Here is a 15,690-nt window from a genome sequence, read left to right as displayed (position 1 = left end):
CTAATTCCCGGGATGGCGGGACTGTCATACGCTGAGAGAATGGAGCAGCTGGGCTTGTTCACTCTGGAGTTTAGAAGGATGAGAGGGGTCCTCATTGAAACATATAAGATTGTTAAGGGTTTGGACACGCTAGAGGCAGGAAACATGTTCCCAATGTTGGGGGAGTCCAGAACCAGGGGCCACACACACACAGTTTAAGAATAAGGGGTAAGCCATTTAGAACGGAGATGAGGAAACACTTTTTCTCACAGAGAGTGGTGAGTCTGTGGAATTCTCTGTGAGTGCGGTGGAGGCCGGTTCTCTGGATGCTTTCAAGAGAGAGCTAGCTAGGGCTCTTAAAGATAGCGGAGTCAGGGGAGAAGGCAGGAACGGGGTACTGATTGGGGATGATCAGCCATGATCACATTGAATGGTGTTGCTGGCTGGAAGGGCCGAATGGCCTACTCCTGCACCTATTATCTATTATCACCAATTAAGGCAGCGGCTTCTGAAAACTGAAAACGCTATACAGTAAAGAGTAGATTCTCACTCCACCGTAGAAACGTCAGTGATCAATGCCAAGGAGTGGATGACAGCAGTGGCAGCTGATTGCACACATTCAACCTTCAGTCATCAACGCAATATGTGTGGAGATACTTGAATCATTATCGATCTGGTCCTAGGATGAATCTCGATCACTCACCTGAGCCATTTTCTCCACCTCTCCTGTTTTTTCAGCCCAGTAGGAAAGGTTCTGGTTCAGTTCATTCATCAGACGTGCGGCCTCCTGCAGTTCCTGCAGAAAAACAAAGATCTCAAGTGTAAAGAAAACCCAAAAGTTGCAGGAGGAAGTAGTCAATGGATCAGGCAGCATCTGTGGAGGAAATGGATGGACGACGTTTCGTATTGGGACCCTATAGAAACATAGAAAATAGGTGCAGGAGTAGGCCATTCGGCCCTTCGAGCCTGCACCGCCATTCAATATGATCATGGCTGATCATCCAAATCAATATCCCATCCCTGCCTTCTCTCCATACCCCCTGCTCCCTTTAGCCACAAGGGCCACATCTAACTCCCTCTTAAATATAGCCAATGAACTGTGGCCTCAACTACCTTCTGTGGCAGAGAATTCCACAGATTCACCACTCTCTGTGTAAAAAATGATTTTCTCATCTCGGTCCTAAAAGACTTCCCTCTTATCCTTAAACTGTGACCCCTTGTTCTGGACTTCCCCAACATCGGGAATAATCTTCCTGCATCTAGCCTGTCCAACCCCTTAAGAATTTTGTAAGTTTCTATAAGATCCCCCCTCAATCTTCTAAATTCTAGCGAGTACAAGCCGAGTCTATCCAGTCTGGTCTAAAGGATACTGACCCAAAACAAAACATCATCCATCCATTCCCTCCACAGATGATACCTGACCCGCGGAGTTTACTTTAGTTTAGAGATACAGCGTGGAAAAACAGGCCCTTCGGCCCACTGACCAACATTCCCCACACTTAACACTATCCTACACACACTAGGGACAATCTTACATTTATACCAAGCCAACTGACCTACAAACCTGTACGTGCTTGGAGTGTGGGGGGAAACCAGAGCACCCGGAGAAAACCCACGCAGGTCGCGGGGAGAACCTACAAACCTCGTATAGACAGCACTCGTAGTCAGGATCGAATCCGGGTCTCTGGCGCTGTGAGGCAGTAGTTCTACCACTACGCCACAGTGCCGCCCTTAGGTTCCTCCAGCACTTTTAAAGAATTAAGTATCTGCAGTTTCTTGGATCTCAACAGTGCAGTTTACACCCAACCAAAGAGACATATTCCCAAGTAAACCACTTAGTGAGATAGAAACATAGAAAATAGGTGCAGGAGTAGGCCAGCATCGCCATTCAATATGATGACGGCTGATCATCCGAAATCAGTACCCCGTTCCTGCTTTCTCCCCATATCCCTTGATTCCGTTAGCCCCAAGAGCTAAATCTCACTCTCTCTTGAAAACATCCAGTGAATTGGCCTCCACTGCCTTCTGTGGCAGAGACTTCCACAGATTCACAACTCCCTGGGTTAAATAGTTTTTCCTCATCTCAGTCCTAAATGGCCGACCCCTTATTCTTAAACTGTGTGTGACCCCTGGTTCTGGACTCATCAGCGGCCAACATGTCCCAGCTAAGACACAAGAAAGATAAGTTACTATAAGACACGAAAAAGCTGGAGTAACTCAGCGGGACAGGCAGCTTCTCTGGAGAGAAGGAATGGGTGACGTTTCAGGTCGAGACCCTTCGTCAGACTCTAAAAAATGGCCCTCTATCCTCTTTAGACCTTTTTATTTCCAAGTGCTGGCATGACATCAACTGTCTCAACTTTTCCACTCCCCTTACCGACTCTAACCTCTCAAAAAAAAGTTCATACAGTCAAAACGTCTATCTCCAGAGTTGAAATGCGGATAGAGGAGATTAGTTTAATTTTCAGCATGGACGTGGGGGATCAAATGGCCTGTTCCTGTGCTGTACAGTTTTATACTTCATGCAGGGATCAGGGGGTATGGAGAGAAGGCAGGTACAGGATACTGAGTTGGATGATCAGCCATGATCATATTGAATGGCGGTGCAGGCTCGAAGGGCCGAATGGCCTCTACTCCTGCACCTATTTTCAATGTATATACATATATATAATTGTGAGAGGAATAGATAGGGCAGACAGTTGAAATGCAGGCAGAGGAGATTCGTTTGAGGGCCGAATGGCCTGTACCTGTGCTATACTTTGTACATTAAACGATGAGAGGAATAGATAGACAGAAATAGATAGGTTAGTCACAACCTTTGTCCCCAGGGTTAAATGCAGGCAGAGATTAAGATTGAGGGCCGAATGGCCTGTTCCTGTGCTGTATAGTTTTATGCTTCATGTAAATATATAATTGTGAGAGGGATTGACAGGGTACAGGTAGGACATTTGTCCCCAGGGTTAAATGCAGACAAAGGAGATTAGTCTGGGGAGATTGAGGGCCGAATGGCCTGTTTCTGTGCTGTATAGATGTATGCTTCATGCATATATATATATATATATATATATAATTGTGGGAGGGATAGACAGGATAGACAGTTAAATGTAGACAGACAGAGATTAGTCTGGGGAGATTGAGGGCCAAATGGCCTGACCTTGTGCTGTATAGATGTATGCTTCATGTATATATATAATTGTGAGAGGGATAGATAGGGTAGACAGTTAAAATGCAGATAGAGGAGATTAGTTTGGGGAGATTTAGGGCCGAATGGCCTGTCCCTGTGCTGTATAGATGTATGCTTCATGCATATATATATATAATTGTGAGAGGGATAGATAGGGTAGACAGTTAAAATGCAGATAGAGGAGATTAATTTGAGGAGATTGAGGGCCGAATGGCCTGTTTCTGTGCTGTACAGTTTTCTGCTTCATGCATATATATATATAATTGTGAGAGGGATAGACAGATAAAATGCAGACAAAGGAGATTGAGGGCCGAATGGCCTGTTTCTGTGCTGTATAGATGTATGCTTCATGCATATATATATATAATTGTGGGAGGGATAGATAGGATAGACAGTTAAAATGCAGATAGAGATTGAGGGCCGAATGGCCTGTTTCTGTGCTGTATAGTTTTATGCTTCATGTGGGAGGGATAGATAGGGTAGACAGTTAAAATGCAGACAGAGGAGATTAGTTTGAGGAGATTTAGGGCCGAATGGCCTGTTTCAGTGTTCTATAGATGTATGGCAGAGAATGCTTCATGCATATATATATATAATTGTGGGAGGGATAGACAGATAAAATGCAGATAGAGGAGATTAGTTTGGGGAGATTGAGGGCCGAATGGCCTGTCCCTGTGCTGTCCTGCCCCGTGTATGTGGGATAGCACACACAGGACGGGCCGAGCGCCCTTCTCTCCTCACGGCCGTGTTGCTAGTTGCCCATTTTGCCTCAGAGCCGCGCCGTGCGGAGCTGCAGCGGGTACCTGGTCGATGGCCCGGCGGTAGGCCCGCTTCGCCTCCTCCACCTCCACCTCCACCGCCCGCCCGCCGCTTCGCGCCATTTCTTCCCTCCGGCGCCGGCCGCCTCCCGCCGTCGACATGCGCATGCGCTCTCCGTGCGGGGCAGGGAGGCGGGTGGAAGATGGCGGCGCTGCCCCTCTCCACACCACGTGATCACCCCCCCCCTCCCCCAGGCGGCGGAGGGGGGGACGCATGCGCTCTCCGTGCGGGGCAGGGAGGCGAGTGGAAGATGGCGGCGCTGCCCCTCTCCACACCACGTGACCCCCCCCCCCTCGACAGCCGGCGGAGACGCATGCGCTCTGGGTGCGGGGCAGAGATTTAGACAACATGGCGGCGCTGCCCCCCCTCCCTCTCCGTACCACGTGACACGCACCAGCCCGATGCAATGGGTTGACCACAGTGGGTGGGAGCGCATGCGCTCTCGGTGCGGGGCAAAGAGGAGAACAAAATGGCGGCGCTGCCCCTCTCTGTACCACGTGCCTGGCTTCATTAAATTGCAAATTTGACATGTTTAACACCAAAGATCCTATAGCTATAGGACCTTTGTTTAACACAACTCCCCCCCGTCTACAGACCCCACAGCATTGATGCAGAACCGTTCTTTCCACTTTCACTGCAATTTCTGCTTTTTAATTAACATCATAAACAGATTATTCTGAATCCATGGGACCCCCCTGTGCAAATTCCTGGGCGTGCACATCTCTGAAGATGTCTCCTGGTCCGAGAACGCTGATGCAATTATCAGGAAAGCTCATCAGCGCCTCTACTTCCTGAGAAGATTACGGAGAGTCGGTTTGACAAGGAGGACTCTCTCTAACCTCTACAGGTGCACAGTAGAGAGCAGGCTGACCGGTTGCATCGTGGCTTGGTTCGGCAACTTAAGCGCCCTGGAGAGGAAGACTACAAAAAGTAGTAAACACTGCCCAGTCCATCATCGGCTCTGACCTTCCTTCCATCGAGGGGATTTATCGCAGTCGCTGCCTCAAAATGGTTGGCAGTATCATCAAAGACCAACACCATCCTGGCCACACACTCATCTCCCCGCTACCTTCAGGTAGAAGGTACAGGAGCCTGAAGACTGCAACAACCAGGTTCAGGAATAGCTACTTCCCCACAGCCATCAGGCTATTAAACCTGGCTCGGACAAAACTCTGATTATTATGAACCCATTTTCTGTTATTTGCACTTCATCAGTTTATTTATTCATGTGTGTATATGATGTTTATATTATGGTATATGGACACACTTATCTGTGTTGTAGTAAATGCCTACTATGTTCTGTGTGCTAAAGCAAAGCAAGAATTTCATTGTCCTATACAGGGACACATGGCAATAAACTCACTTGAACTTGAAAATTAGAAACATAGACAATAGGGTCAGGAGTAGGCCAATGGGCCCTTCGAGCCAGCACCACCATTCAATATGATCATGGCTGATCATTCAGAATCTGTACACCTTTCTCCCCATATCCCTTGATTCCGTTAGCCCCAAGAGCTAAATCTAACTCTCTCTTGAAAACATCCAGTGAATTGGCCTCAACTGCCTTCTGTGGCAGAGAATTCCAGATTCACAACTCTCTGGATGAAAACCTTTTGCCTCATATCAGTCCTAAATGGCCTACCCCTTATTCTTAAAGTTCATGGCCTTAATTCTGAGACTATGTCCTCTGGTCTTAGACTCTCCCACCAGTGGAAACATCCTCTCCCCATCCACTCTATCCAGGCCTTTCATTATTCCGTAAGTTTCAATGAGGTCCCCCCCTCAACCTTCTAAACTCCAGCGAGTACAGGCCCAGCGCTGCCAAACGCTCATCGTACGTTAACCCACTCATTCCTGGAATCATTCTTGTAAACCTCCTCTGGAGCCAACACATCGTTCCTCAGATATGGGGCTGAATTTGCTCATGGTACCCCAAATGCGGCCTGACCAGCGCCTGAAAGAGCCGCAGCCAGTGTTAGTGTGCGGGGATTGCTGGTTGGTGTGGACTCGGTGGGCCGAGGGGCCCGTTAATCAATTTTTGAAACTGTTCATTCATAAAAGTCAACATGGCAGATAAACAATTCTTCAACTTTAATTTGCAAAAATATACACTTATAATAGTTTGTAATAATGTAAGAAATAACGAACCACATTAAAGTGGTTAGTCTGTGATATCAGCGTTGTCAGATGTGACAGAGATCCAATATGGCCGCCAACAATGAAGATGAAAAGTAGCTACGAGGAACTGCTGATGTTGGTTCAACAAAAAAGACACAAAGTGCGGGGGGAGAGGCAGCATCCGTGAAAGGAATGGATGGAGGACGTTTTGGGTCGGGAACCACTTTTCTCTAACCCAGTCTGAAGAAGGGTCCTGACCAATAACTTGTTTAAGAAGGAACTGCAGATGCTGGAAAAATCGAAGGTACACAAAAATGCTGGAGAAACTCAGCGGGTGCAGCAGCATCTATGGAGCGAAGGAGTCTGAAGAAGGGTTTCGGCCAGAAACGTTGCCTATTTCCTTCGCTCCATAGATGCTGCTGTACCCTCTGAGTTTCTCCAGCATTTTTGTGTACCTCCTGACCAATAACGTTGCCTATTATAGTTGCTGCCTGACCCGCTGAGTTCCTCCAGCACGTTGTGTTTTTGACTCCAGATTATCAGCATCTGCCGTCTGTCTCCATCTTATCCAGTTGAACACAAAATGCTGGAGTAGCTCAGGGGTACAAGCAGCATTACTGGAGAAAAGGAATAGGACAGATCCTTCTTTGAGTCTAAAGAAGGATATCGACCGTAAACATCACCTATTCCTTTTCTCTAGAGATGCTGCCTGACCCGCTGAGTAACACCAGCATTTTGTGTCTATCTTCTGAATTTTTGTTACTGTTTTTGACCTGATAAATTATTTGTAACTGGTGGAAGGGTTCCAACCCGAAACGTCGCCCGGCCTGCTGAGTTACTCTAGTACCATGTGCCCTTGTCTGAAGAGAACAAACATGTTTGAAGAAGGGTCTCGACCCGAAACATCACCTATTCCTTCGCTCCATAGATGCTACCTCACCCGCTGAGTTTCTCCAGCATTTTTGTCTACCTTCGATTTTTCCAGCAGCTCGATTGTAATCATGTATTAACTTTACGCTAGCTGGATAGCAATAAACTGGTAACAATAAACTAAGCTGAACTAAACCCTTCAGTAGGTAGACAAAAATGCTGGAGAAACTCAGTGGGTGAGGCAGCATCTATGGAGCGAAGGAAATAGACGACGTTTCAGATCGAGACCCTTCTTCAGACTAACATAGATGCTGCCTCACCTGCTGAGTTCCTCCAGCATTTTTGTCTACCTTCGATTTTTCCAGCATCTGCAGTTCCTTCTTAAACATGTTTTCATCTCATTTAAAGGGGGAAAAAAAAGGCGCAGAGTGTTGGAGTAACACAGCATCTCAGGAGAATGAGGGCAGGCGATGTTTCGGGTTGGGTCCCTTCTTCAGACAGCCGCCACCCCCCGAAGAAGGGCCTTGACCCGGAAACGTCGCCCATTCCTTCTCTCCAGAGACGCTGCCTATCCTGCTGAGCTACTCCAGCATGTTGCGTCTTTATCTTAGTTGCGATCCTCCAGCGCTTTGTCCTTGCTGCTCGGGATGAGACTAGCCCGGTTTTGACAATGCACGTTTACGTTCGAGACTTAACAAGCTTTGCCTTACCTTTCGATATCTTGTGACTTTATTTACAATCGACCGTATCGGACGATAATCGACCGGTTATTACAAATAGAATTTGAGATGAATTTACAGCTGTAATAAATATATTTTTTGGGGGGTTTTTGTACACACACACACACACACTGTTGCTATCCAGGCCGCCACTACTAAGCATTCCACTGCTGCAGCTTCCGATACAGATCGAACGAGGAGTTTGCGAGTCTTGGCTGCGCCTGCACCTTCAGAGTCGGCAGCCCGTCCACGGCAAGGTGCGGCTCCTCGGTCAGCAGCTCGGTGGACTGGTATAACACCATCACGTCGGGGCCTTCCGCCCCAGTCACGGGCTGCAGGAGCGAACATATACGGCAATAAAAACACTCTTGACTCTAGTTGGCGAGAGGGACGGTTCAGGTGCCTGAATGTGGACTGTGTGCAGTTTTGGTCCCCTAATTTGAGGAAGGACATTCTTGCTATTGAGGGAGTGCAGCGTAGGTTTACAAGGTTAATTCCCGGGATGGCGGGACCGTCATATGCTGAGAGAATGGAGCAGCTGGGCTTGTACACTCTAGAGTTTAGAAGGATGAGAGGGATCTTAATGAAACATATAAGATTATTAAGGGTTATAACTGCAGATGCTGGAAAATCGAAGGTACACAAAAATGCTGGAGAAACTCAGCGGGTGCAGCAGCATCTATGGAGCGAAGGAAAGAGGCAACGTTTTGGGCCTGAACCCTTCTTCTGAAGAAGGGGTTCGGCCCGAAACGTTGCCTATTACCCTCGCTCCATAGATGCTGCTGCACCCGCTGAGTTTCTCCATTTTTGTGTACCTAAGATTATTAAGGGTTTGGACACGCTAGAGGCAGGAAACATGTTCCCGATGTTGGGGGAGTCCAGAACCAGGGGCCACACACAGTTTAAGAATAAGGAGTAAGCCATTTAGAACGGAGACGAGGAAACCCTTTTTCTCACAGAGTGGTGAGTTTGTGGAATTCTCTGCCTCAGAGGGGGGTGGAGGCCGGTTCTCTGGATGCTTTCAAGAGAGAGCTAGATAGGGCTCTTAAAGATAGCGGAGTCAGGGGATATGGGGAGAAGGCAGGAACGGGGTACTGATTGGGGATGATCAGCCATGATCACATTGATAGGCGGTGCTGGCCTACTCCTGCACCTATTGTCTATTGTTTATTGACTGTGTAGGATGACTGGTTACCTTTTTGTTCTCTGCCCTGGGTTTAACCAGCACCATCTTCTCCTGGATGGCAGTGTTCAACACTTCATCCACGGGCACCTCCAGGCTGACCAAGCCTCTGTAACGCTGCATGTCCTTTGGCACGTTCAGACCTGCAAAGGGTTTAGTTTAAGGTAGACACAAGACGCTGGAGTAACTCAGCGGGACGGGCAGCATCTCTGGAGAGAAGGAACGGGCGACGTTTCGGACCAAGACCCTTCTTCAGACCGATCTCAGGGGAGTGGGCGGTACAGAGATAAAATGTGTAGGAAAGAACTGCAGATGCTGGTTTAAATCGAAGGTAGACACAATCTGCTGGAGTAACTCAGCGGGACAGGCAGCATCCCTGGAGAGAAGGAACGGGTGACGTTTCAGTTCGAGACCCTTCCTCAGACTGAGAGATAAAATGTAGTCGGAGACAGTAAGACTGGCCGGAGAACTAGGAAGGGGGATGGAGGACGCAAGGTTTACTTGAAGTTGGAGAAGTCAATGTTCATACCGCTGGGATGTAAGCTGCCCAAGCGAAATACGAGGTGCTGTTCCTCCAATTTGTGCGCTGGGCCTCACTCTGACAGTGGAGGAGGCCCAGGACAGAAAGGTCAGTGTGGGAAGGGGGGGGGGGGGGGGGGGGTTTAAAGTGTGGATCTATACTCAATTGAAGTGTTAAAGTTCCTACAGAAGGGTTTATGTTTAAGAAGGAACTGCAGATGCTGGAAAAATCGAAGGTAGACAAAAATGCTGGAGGAACTCAGCAGGTGAGGCAGCATCTATGTTAGTCTGAAGAAAGGTCTCGATCTGAAACGTCGCCTATTTCCTTCGCTCCATAGATGCTGCCTCACCCACTGAGTTTCTCCAGCATTTTTGTCTACCTACAGAAGGGTTTAGTTCAGTTAAGTTTATTGTTACGCGCTATCCAGCTAGGGTAAAGTTAATACATGATTACAATCGAGCTGTTTACAGTGTACACGTACATTAACAAGGGAATAATGTTCAGTGCAAGGTAAAGCCAGTGAAGTCCGATCATGGATAGTCCGAGGTTCACCAATGAAGTCGATAGTAGTTCAGGACCGCTCTCTGGAACCAGTGAGTCATCTACATCTTCAGCTGCCCCCCTCTGATTGTCTCTGGATTTGCACGGTGGCGCAGCGGTAGAGTTGCTGCCTCACAGCACCAGAGATCCCGACCACGGGTGCTGTCCGTACGGAGTTTGCACGTTCTCCCTGTGAACTGCGTGGGTTTAACCCAAGATCGTCGGTTTTCTCTCACACTCCAAAGACGTACAGGTTTTCCGTGCGGTCCTGATGGGGATGCCTGGCTTCTACAGGGACTTGTTGAGAGTCTGGAACCTGGTTGCCGTTGACCAGGCCCCACCTCCACCGGCGGAGGGTGACGGCCCGGGCTTGAGAGCAGCCGGTCCTTGTCCCGCCCCATCGGGTGACCGGGGGGCTCAAACGTGTGGAGTACTGGTGGTTGAGCAAGCCCCCGCTCAGCCGGAAGTACTCATCGGACCAAGGCGCCGTAATCCATCCCGGGAGCCGGTCCCACACAATTTGAGCCGCCTTTCCTCGACACCCTTCGTCTCCCTCCGAGACGCAGGGAGGCGTGTCCTGTACAGGCTCCTCCTCCACACCCTGCACTTCCTCGCCCTGGTCCACCGTCCGGACACCAAGTGGCGGTCGGTGTTGCCTTCCGGTCGCGAGGGGGGCCCCCGGTGGGGGTCCCTCTACGCAGGGATTCTCCCCCTCTACATTGGGGACCTGGGGTGGAGGGTACTGCATCGAGGTGTTCCCTGCAACCTGTTTCTCTCGCGGTTCACAGACTCGCCAGCCGCCTGCCACTGTTGCGGGCTGGAAGAGTCTGTGTACCACGTGTACATGGTGTGCGTGAGGCTGCAGCCACTGTTTCAATACCTAAAGGGGCTGCTCCTTGCCTTCTGGCTGCATTTTTCACCCACCATCCTCATCTTTGGACACCCTGTGCGTAGGGGAGAGGGTAGGGCTGAAGATGTCCTGGTTGGGTTGCTCCTGGGCCTGGCCAAGCTGGCCATCCGTGAGTCAAGGCACCAGACGTTGGAGGGCTCTACCCGAGCCGGCTGCCTGCCCCTTTTCCGGGGATACGTCCGTGCCCGGGTGCGGATGGAAAGGGAATACGCCCTGTCTACGGGCACCCTGAGGGAGTTCCGGGACCGCTGGGCACCGAGGGGGGTTGAATGTATCCTTGACAAGGATTGCAATATAATTGTTTAGCAGTTGCTTAACATATTTGTTCGTCTTGTATTATGGTGGTGTTTTGTTTTATTGTAGTGTCAATACTATTTTAATATTTTAATATTTGAATAAAAAAAAAAGACGTACAGGTTTGTAGGTAGACAAAATTGCTGGAGAAACTCAGCGGGTGCAGCAGCATCAATGGAGCGAAGGAAATAGGCAACGTTTCGGGCCGAAACTCTTCTTCAGGGTGACGCAGGTCACGGGGAGGTTTGTAGGCTTGGTATAAACGTAAAATTGTCCCTAGTGTGTGTAGGATACTGCTAATCTGTGGAATTCATTGCCACAGACGGCTGTGGGTGCCAAGTCAATGGAGATTTTTAAGGCGGATTCTTGATTAGTGCGGGTGTCAGGAGTTATGGGGAGAAGGCAGGAGAATGGGGTTGAGGGGGAAAGATAGATCAGCCATGATTGAATGGCGGAGTAGACTCGATGGGCTGAATGGCCTAATTCTGATGCTGTTTAATTTAGTTTAGAGATACTGTGTGGAAACAGGCCCTTCGGCCCACTGAGTCCGGGCCGGCCAGCGATCCCCGCACAATACACTAACCCTACACACTAGGGACAATTTACAATTTTACCAAAGTCAATTAACCTACAAACCTGTACGTCCTTGGAGTGTGGGAGGAAACCGGAGCACCCGGAGAAAACCCACGCAGGTCACGGGGAGAACGTACAAACTCTGTACAGACAGCACCCGCAGTCAGGATCGAACCCGGGTCTCTGGCGCTGTGAGGCAGCAACTGTACTGCTGCACCACTGGTTAGGCGAAGAAGGCAGGAGAGCGGGATTGTGAGGGAAAACTAGAATGGTGGAACAGACTCGATGGGCCGAATGGCCTAACTCTGCCGCTGCGTCTTATGGTCTAATGGACATGAGACTAGTCGAAGATAGACACAAAGTGAGCTGGAGTAACTCAGCGGGACAGGCAGAATCTCCGGAGAGAAGGGATGGGTGACGTTTCAGAATGGCCTCTTACCCTCCGTCACTTTGCCCTCCAGGCACTGCCGCGTCACCGACGACCTCTTCATCTGGTCCGTTGCCGCCTTCCTGGCGTCGAAAGCCGCCCCCTTCAGCTGCAGCAGCTCCTGCCCCAGGGCCAGGGTGGTGTTGTACTGGGGGACGGCCAGGGGCCGGTCTGCTGGGCCCTCGACTCGGCCCAGGGGGACGGCGGCGAGGGGCCTCTCGGCTCCCCCCAGCAACCCCGAGGGCTTCCTCCCTCCGGCCCGGGGGAAGGGGGTCGGCTCGAGGGGTCTGGGGTGCTGCTCGTTCCTCGGGCCGGCGGGACCGGCAGCTTGCGACTCCCACCCGGCATCCAGCTCCGGGAGCAACCCCTCCGCCAGGCTGCCCTTGGAGTCGCAGCCGGTGTTGAAACGAACCTGCCGCAGGGAGAAAAAAAAGACTTGCCAGTGAGCAACTGCAGCGAATTGTGCATGCAGCCCCGACCATCGCATTTCTCAAACGTCAAGAGAACACTGAAGAGACAATTGAGTTTATTGGTTTCGGCCCGAAACGTCGCCTATTTCCTTCGAGTCTGAAGAAGGGTTTCGGCCCGAAACGTCGCCTATTTCCTTCGCTCCATAGATGCTGCTGCACCCGCTGAGTTTCCCCGGCAATTTTGTGTACCTTTGAGTTTATTGTCATGTGTCCCAGATAGACAATAGGCAATAGGTGCAGGAGTAGGCCATTCGGCCCTTCGAACCAGCACCGCCATTCAATGTGATCATGGCTGATCATCCCCAATCAGTTCACCGTTCCTGCCTTCTCCCCATATCCCCTGACTCCGCTGTCTTTAAGAGCCCTATCTAGCTCTCTCTTGAAAGCATCCAGAGAACCTGCCTCCACTGCCCTCTGAGGCAGAGAATTCCACAGACTCACAACTCTCTGTGAGGAAAAAGTGTTTCCTCGTCTCCGTTCTAAATGGCTTACCCCTTATTTTTAAACTGTGGGGGCCCTGGTTCTGGACTCCCCCAACATCGGGAACATGTTTCCTGCCTTTAGCGTGTCCAAACCCTAAAAAATCTTATATGTTTCAATAAGATGCCCTCTCATCCTTCTAAACTCTAGAGTGTACATAAAAACATAGAAAATAGGTGCAGGAGTAGGCCATTCGGCCCTTCGAGCCTGCACCGCCATTCAATATGATCATGGCTGATCATCCAACTCAGTATCCTGTACCTGCCTTCTCTCCATTCCCCCTGATCCCTTTAGCCACAAGGATCCAGCCACTGAGAATGTGAAATTGAGTGTGTTGGGCGCAGAGCTAAACCAAATCAGGTGCAGTTCTGAATAGGCTTGGCAACTTTCTCACTCCCAAATAAGGGACAAAAAGGTCAACATACGGGACAAATTCCCGACGGCAATTCGTTGACCGACTGGGCCGTGTCTGGGTGAATGATGAGTCGGCCCGGGTGCTGGACTGCACACAAAGCTGTCTGAGCCAGCTGAGGAGTTTTGTCCCGGGGGGGGGGGGGCCTCCCGCACAGTCCATCACCCCGTCCAACTCACGAACGGCCGTGAGACGGAGGGGTGGTGGTGGTGTCGGCGGTCAGCGAAGGTCGGACAGCTGGCCGGGCTGCCGAGCGACCGACGGGGCCACGGGCGAGGCGCTGGTGCTGCTGCTGCACTCCACGGGCTGCACTACATCGGGACGGGTCCGACCCGATCCGAGTAGCAGCAGTCAAATACGGGACAAGGGCGGTCCCGTACGGGACAAACAGATTTAGCCCAAAATACGGGATGTCCCGGCTAATACGGGACAGTTGGCGACCCTAGTTCTGAAGTATGCCATCTCATAGTATCCAGCTTTTTCTGTCTATCTTCGGTTTAATCCAGCATCTGCAGTTCCTTTCTACACATCTCATATCTGGATTCATTAATAACAATATAATGAGTACATTATTCTTTTACACTCCCTCGACTATGTGAATCAGGGTTCAAATTGTAACAATCGCATATCACTTTTTTTTGGGTTTGGATATACAGCGCGGAAACAGGTCCTTTGGCCCACCAAGTTCGCGCCAACCATCGATCCCCGCACACTAACACTATCCCACACACACCAGGGACAATTTTACACTTATACCAAGCCAATTAACCTACAATCCCGTAGATCTTTGGAGTGTGGGAGGAAACTGAAGATCTCGGAGAAAACCCCACGCAGGTCACGGAGAGAACGTACAAACTCCGTACAGACAGCACCCGTAGTCTGGATCGAACAGGGTCTAAGACGCTGCAGGGCAGCAACTCTATCGCTGCGCCACCGGGACGCCCCCTTTCTATTGGTTTAACTTGGCATCATGTACAGCACAGACTCTGTGGGCCGAAGGGCCTGTTTCCACCCTGTAAGACTGTATAATGTCGGCCCAGGTTCTGTGGGCCGAAGGGCCTGTTTCCACTGTGCAAGACTGTATGATATCGGCACAGACTCTGTGGGCCGAAGGGCCTGTTTTCCCTCTGTATAACCATATAACATATAACAATTACAGCACGGAAACAGGCCATCTCGGCCCTACAAGTCCGCGCCAAACAATTTTTTTCCCTTAGTCCCACCTGCCTGCACTCATACCATAACCCTCCATTCCCTTCTCATCCATATGCCTATTCAATTTATTCTTAAATGATACCAACGAACCTGCCGCCACCACTTCCACTGGAAGCTCATTCCACACCGCTACCACTCTCGGAGTAAAGAAGTTCCCCCTCATGTTACCCCTAAACTTCTGTCCCTTAATTCTGAAGTCATGTCCTCTTGTTTGAATCTTCCCTATTCTCAAAGGGAAAAGCTTGTCCACATCAACTCTGTCTATCCCTCTCATCATTTTAAAGACCTCTATCAAGTCCCCCCTTAACCTTCTGCGCTCCAGAGAATAAAGACCTAACTTATTCAACCTATCTCTGTAACTTAGTTGTTGAAACCCAGGCAACATTCTAGTAAAGACTGTAAGACTGTATAATGTCGGCACAGACTCTGTGGGCCGAAGGGCCTGTTCCCGCGCAGTACTGTTCGACGTCCCGACTTCAGCTGGAGGTGGAAGCCATCATTACCTGCCGCCGCCCTGTTCTCCCGCTCCCTCCTTCCCCCGCGGACCTCTCCTGCTTTTTCAGTATTCCCGCGCACTTGCTCATTTTGTCGGGCGTCAGGGAGACGTCCAGGTCCGAAACGCAGTCCAGCAGGGCCGGCCCCACCAGCAGGGGCCTGGGAGCCGCCCGGACCGGCAGGCTGTCCTCGTCGGCGTAGTTCTGAGGGGCGTACATCTTCGCCGGAGAGCACCAGGCGTCGATCTTCATCTTCAACGGCGAAGACTCACTGGACCCACTCACAGGGCAGCCGGGATGGAGGGCGGGGGGGGACGTTGTGCACAGCCGCTCACAACACCAGACACAACCTATCACAGGCAGAAATATTAATTTGGTTATTCAAATATTCCCACCTCTTTCTCCTCCCCACCCTCCCTCATTCACCTCATCCCCTACCTCTCTCCCAACCTTTGTTCCTTCTCATTCCTCTCCCCTCCTCAG

At 50.3% G+C, this 15,690-nt stretch overlaps 1 protein-coding gene across 1 annotated transcript; it reads right to left on the bottom strand.

The window, feature by feature from the left end:
* Positions 1 to 7,727: 7,727 nt before the first annotated feature.
* On the bottom strand, positions 7,728 to 15,583 carry ppp1r35 (protein phosphatase 1 regulatory subunit 35). Its single transcript, XM_033016680.1, has 4 exons — positions 15,217 to 15,583; positions 12,149 to 12,548; positions 8,885 to 9,015; positions 7,728 to 8,021 (listed from the first exon to the last, which is right to left on the bottom strand). Exons 1-4 carry the CDS (start codon positions 15,457 to 15,459, stop codon positions 7,845 to 7,847), a joined length of 951 nt encoding a protein of 316 aa, XP_032872571.1. The 5' UTR covers positions 15,460 to 15,583; the 3' UTR covers positions 7,728 to 7,844.
* Between the last annotated feature and the right edge of the window lie 107 nt (positions 15,584 to 15,690).

This window comes from Amblyraja radiata, unplaced genomic scaffold (genome assembly GCF_010909765.2).
Source record: "Amblyraja radiata isolate CabotCenter1 unplaced genomic scaffold, sAmbRad1.1.pri scaffold_414_ctg1, whole genome shotgun sequence".
In the NCBI taxonomy this organism is placed as follows: domain Eukaryota; kingdom Metazoa; phylum Chordata; class Chondrichthyes; order Rajiformes; family Rajidae; genus Amblyraja; species Amblyraja radiata.
The sequence above is the reverse complement of the archived record's forward strand: the minus strand, read 5'-3'. Positions and strand labels throughout refer to the sequence as shown.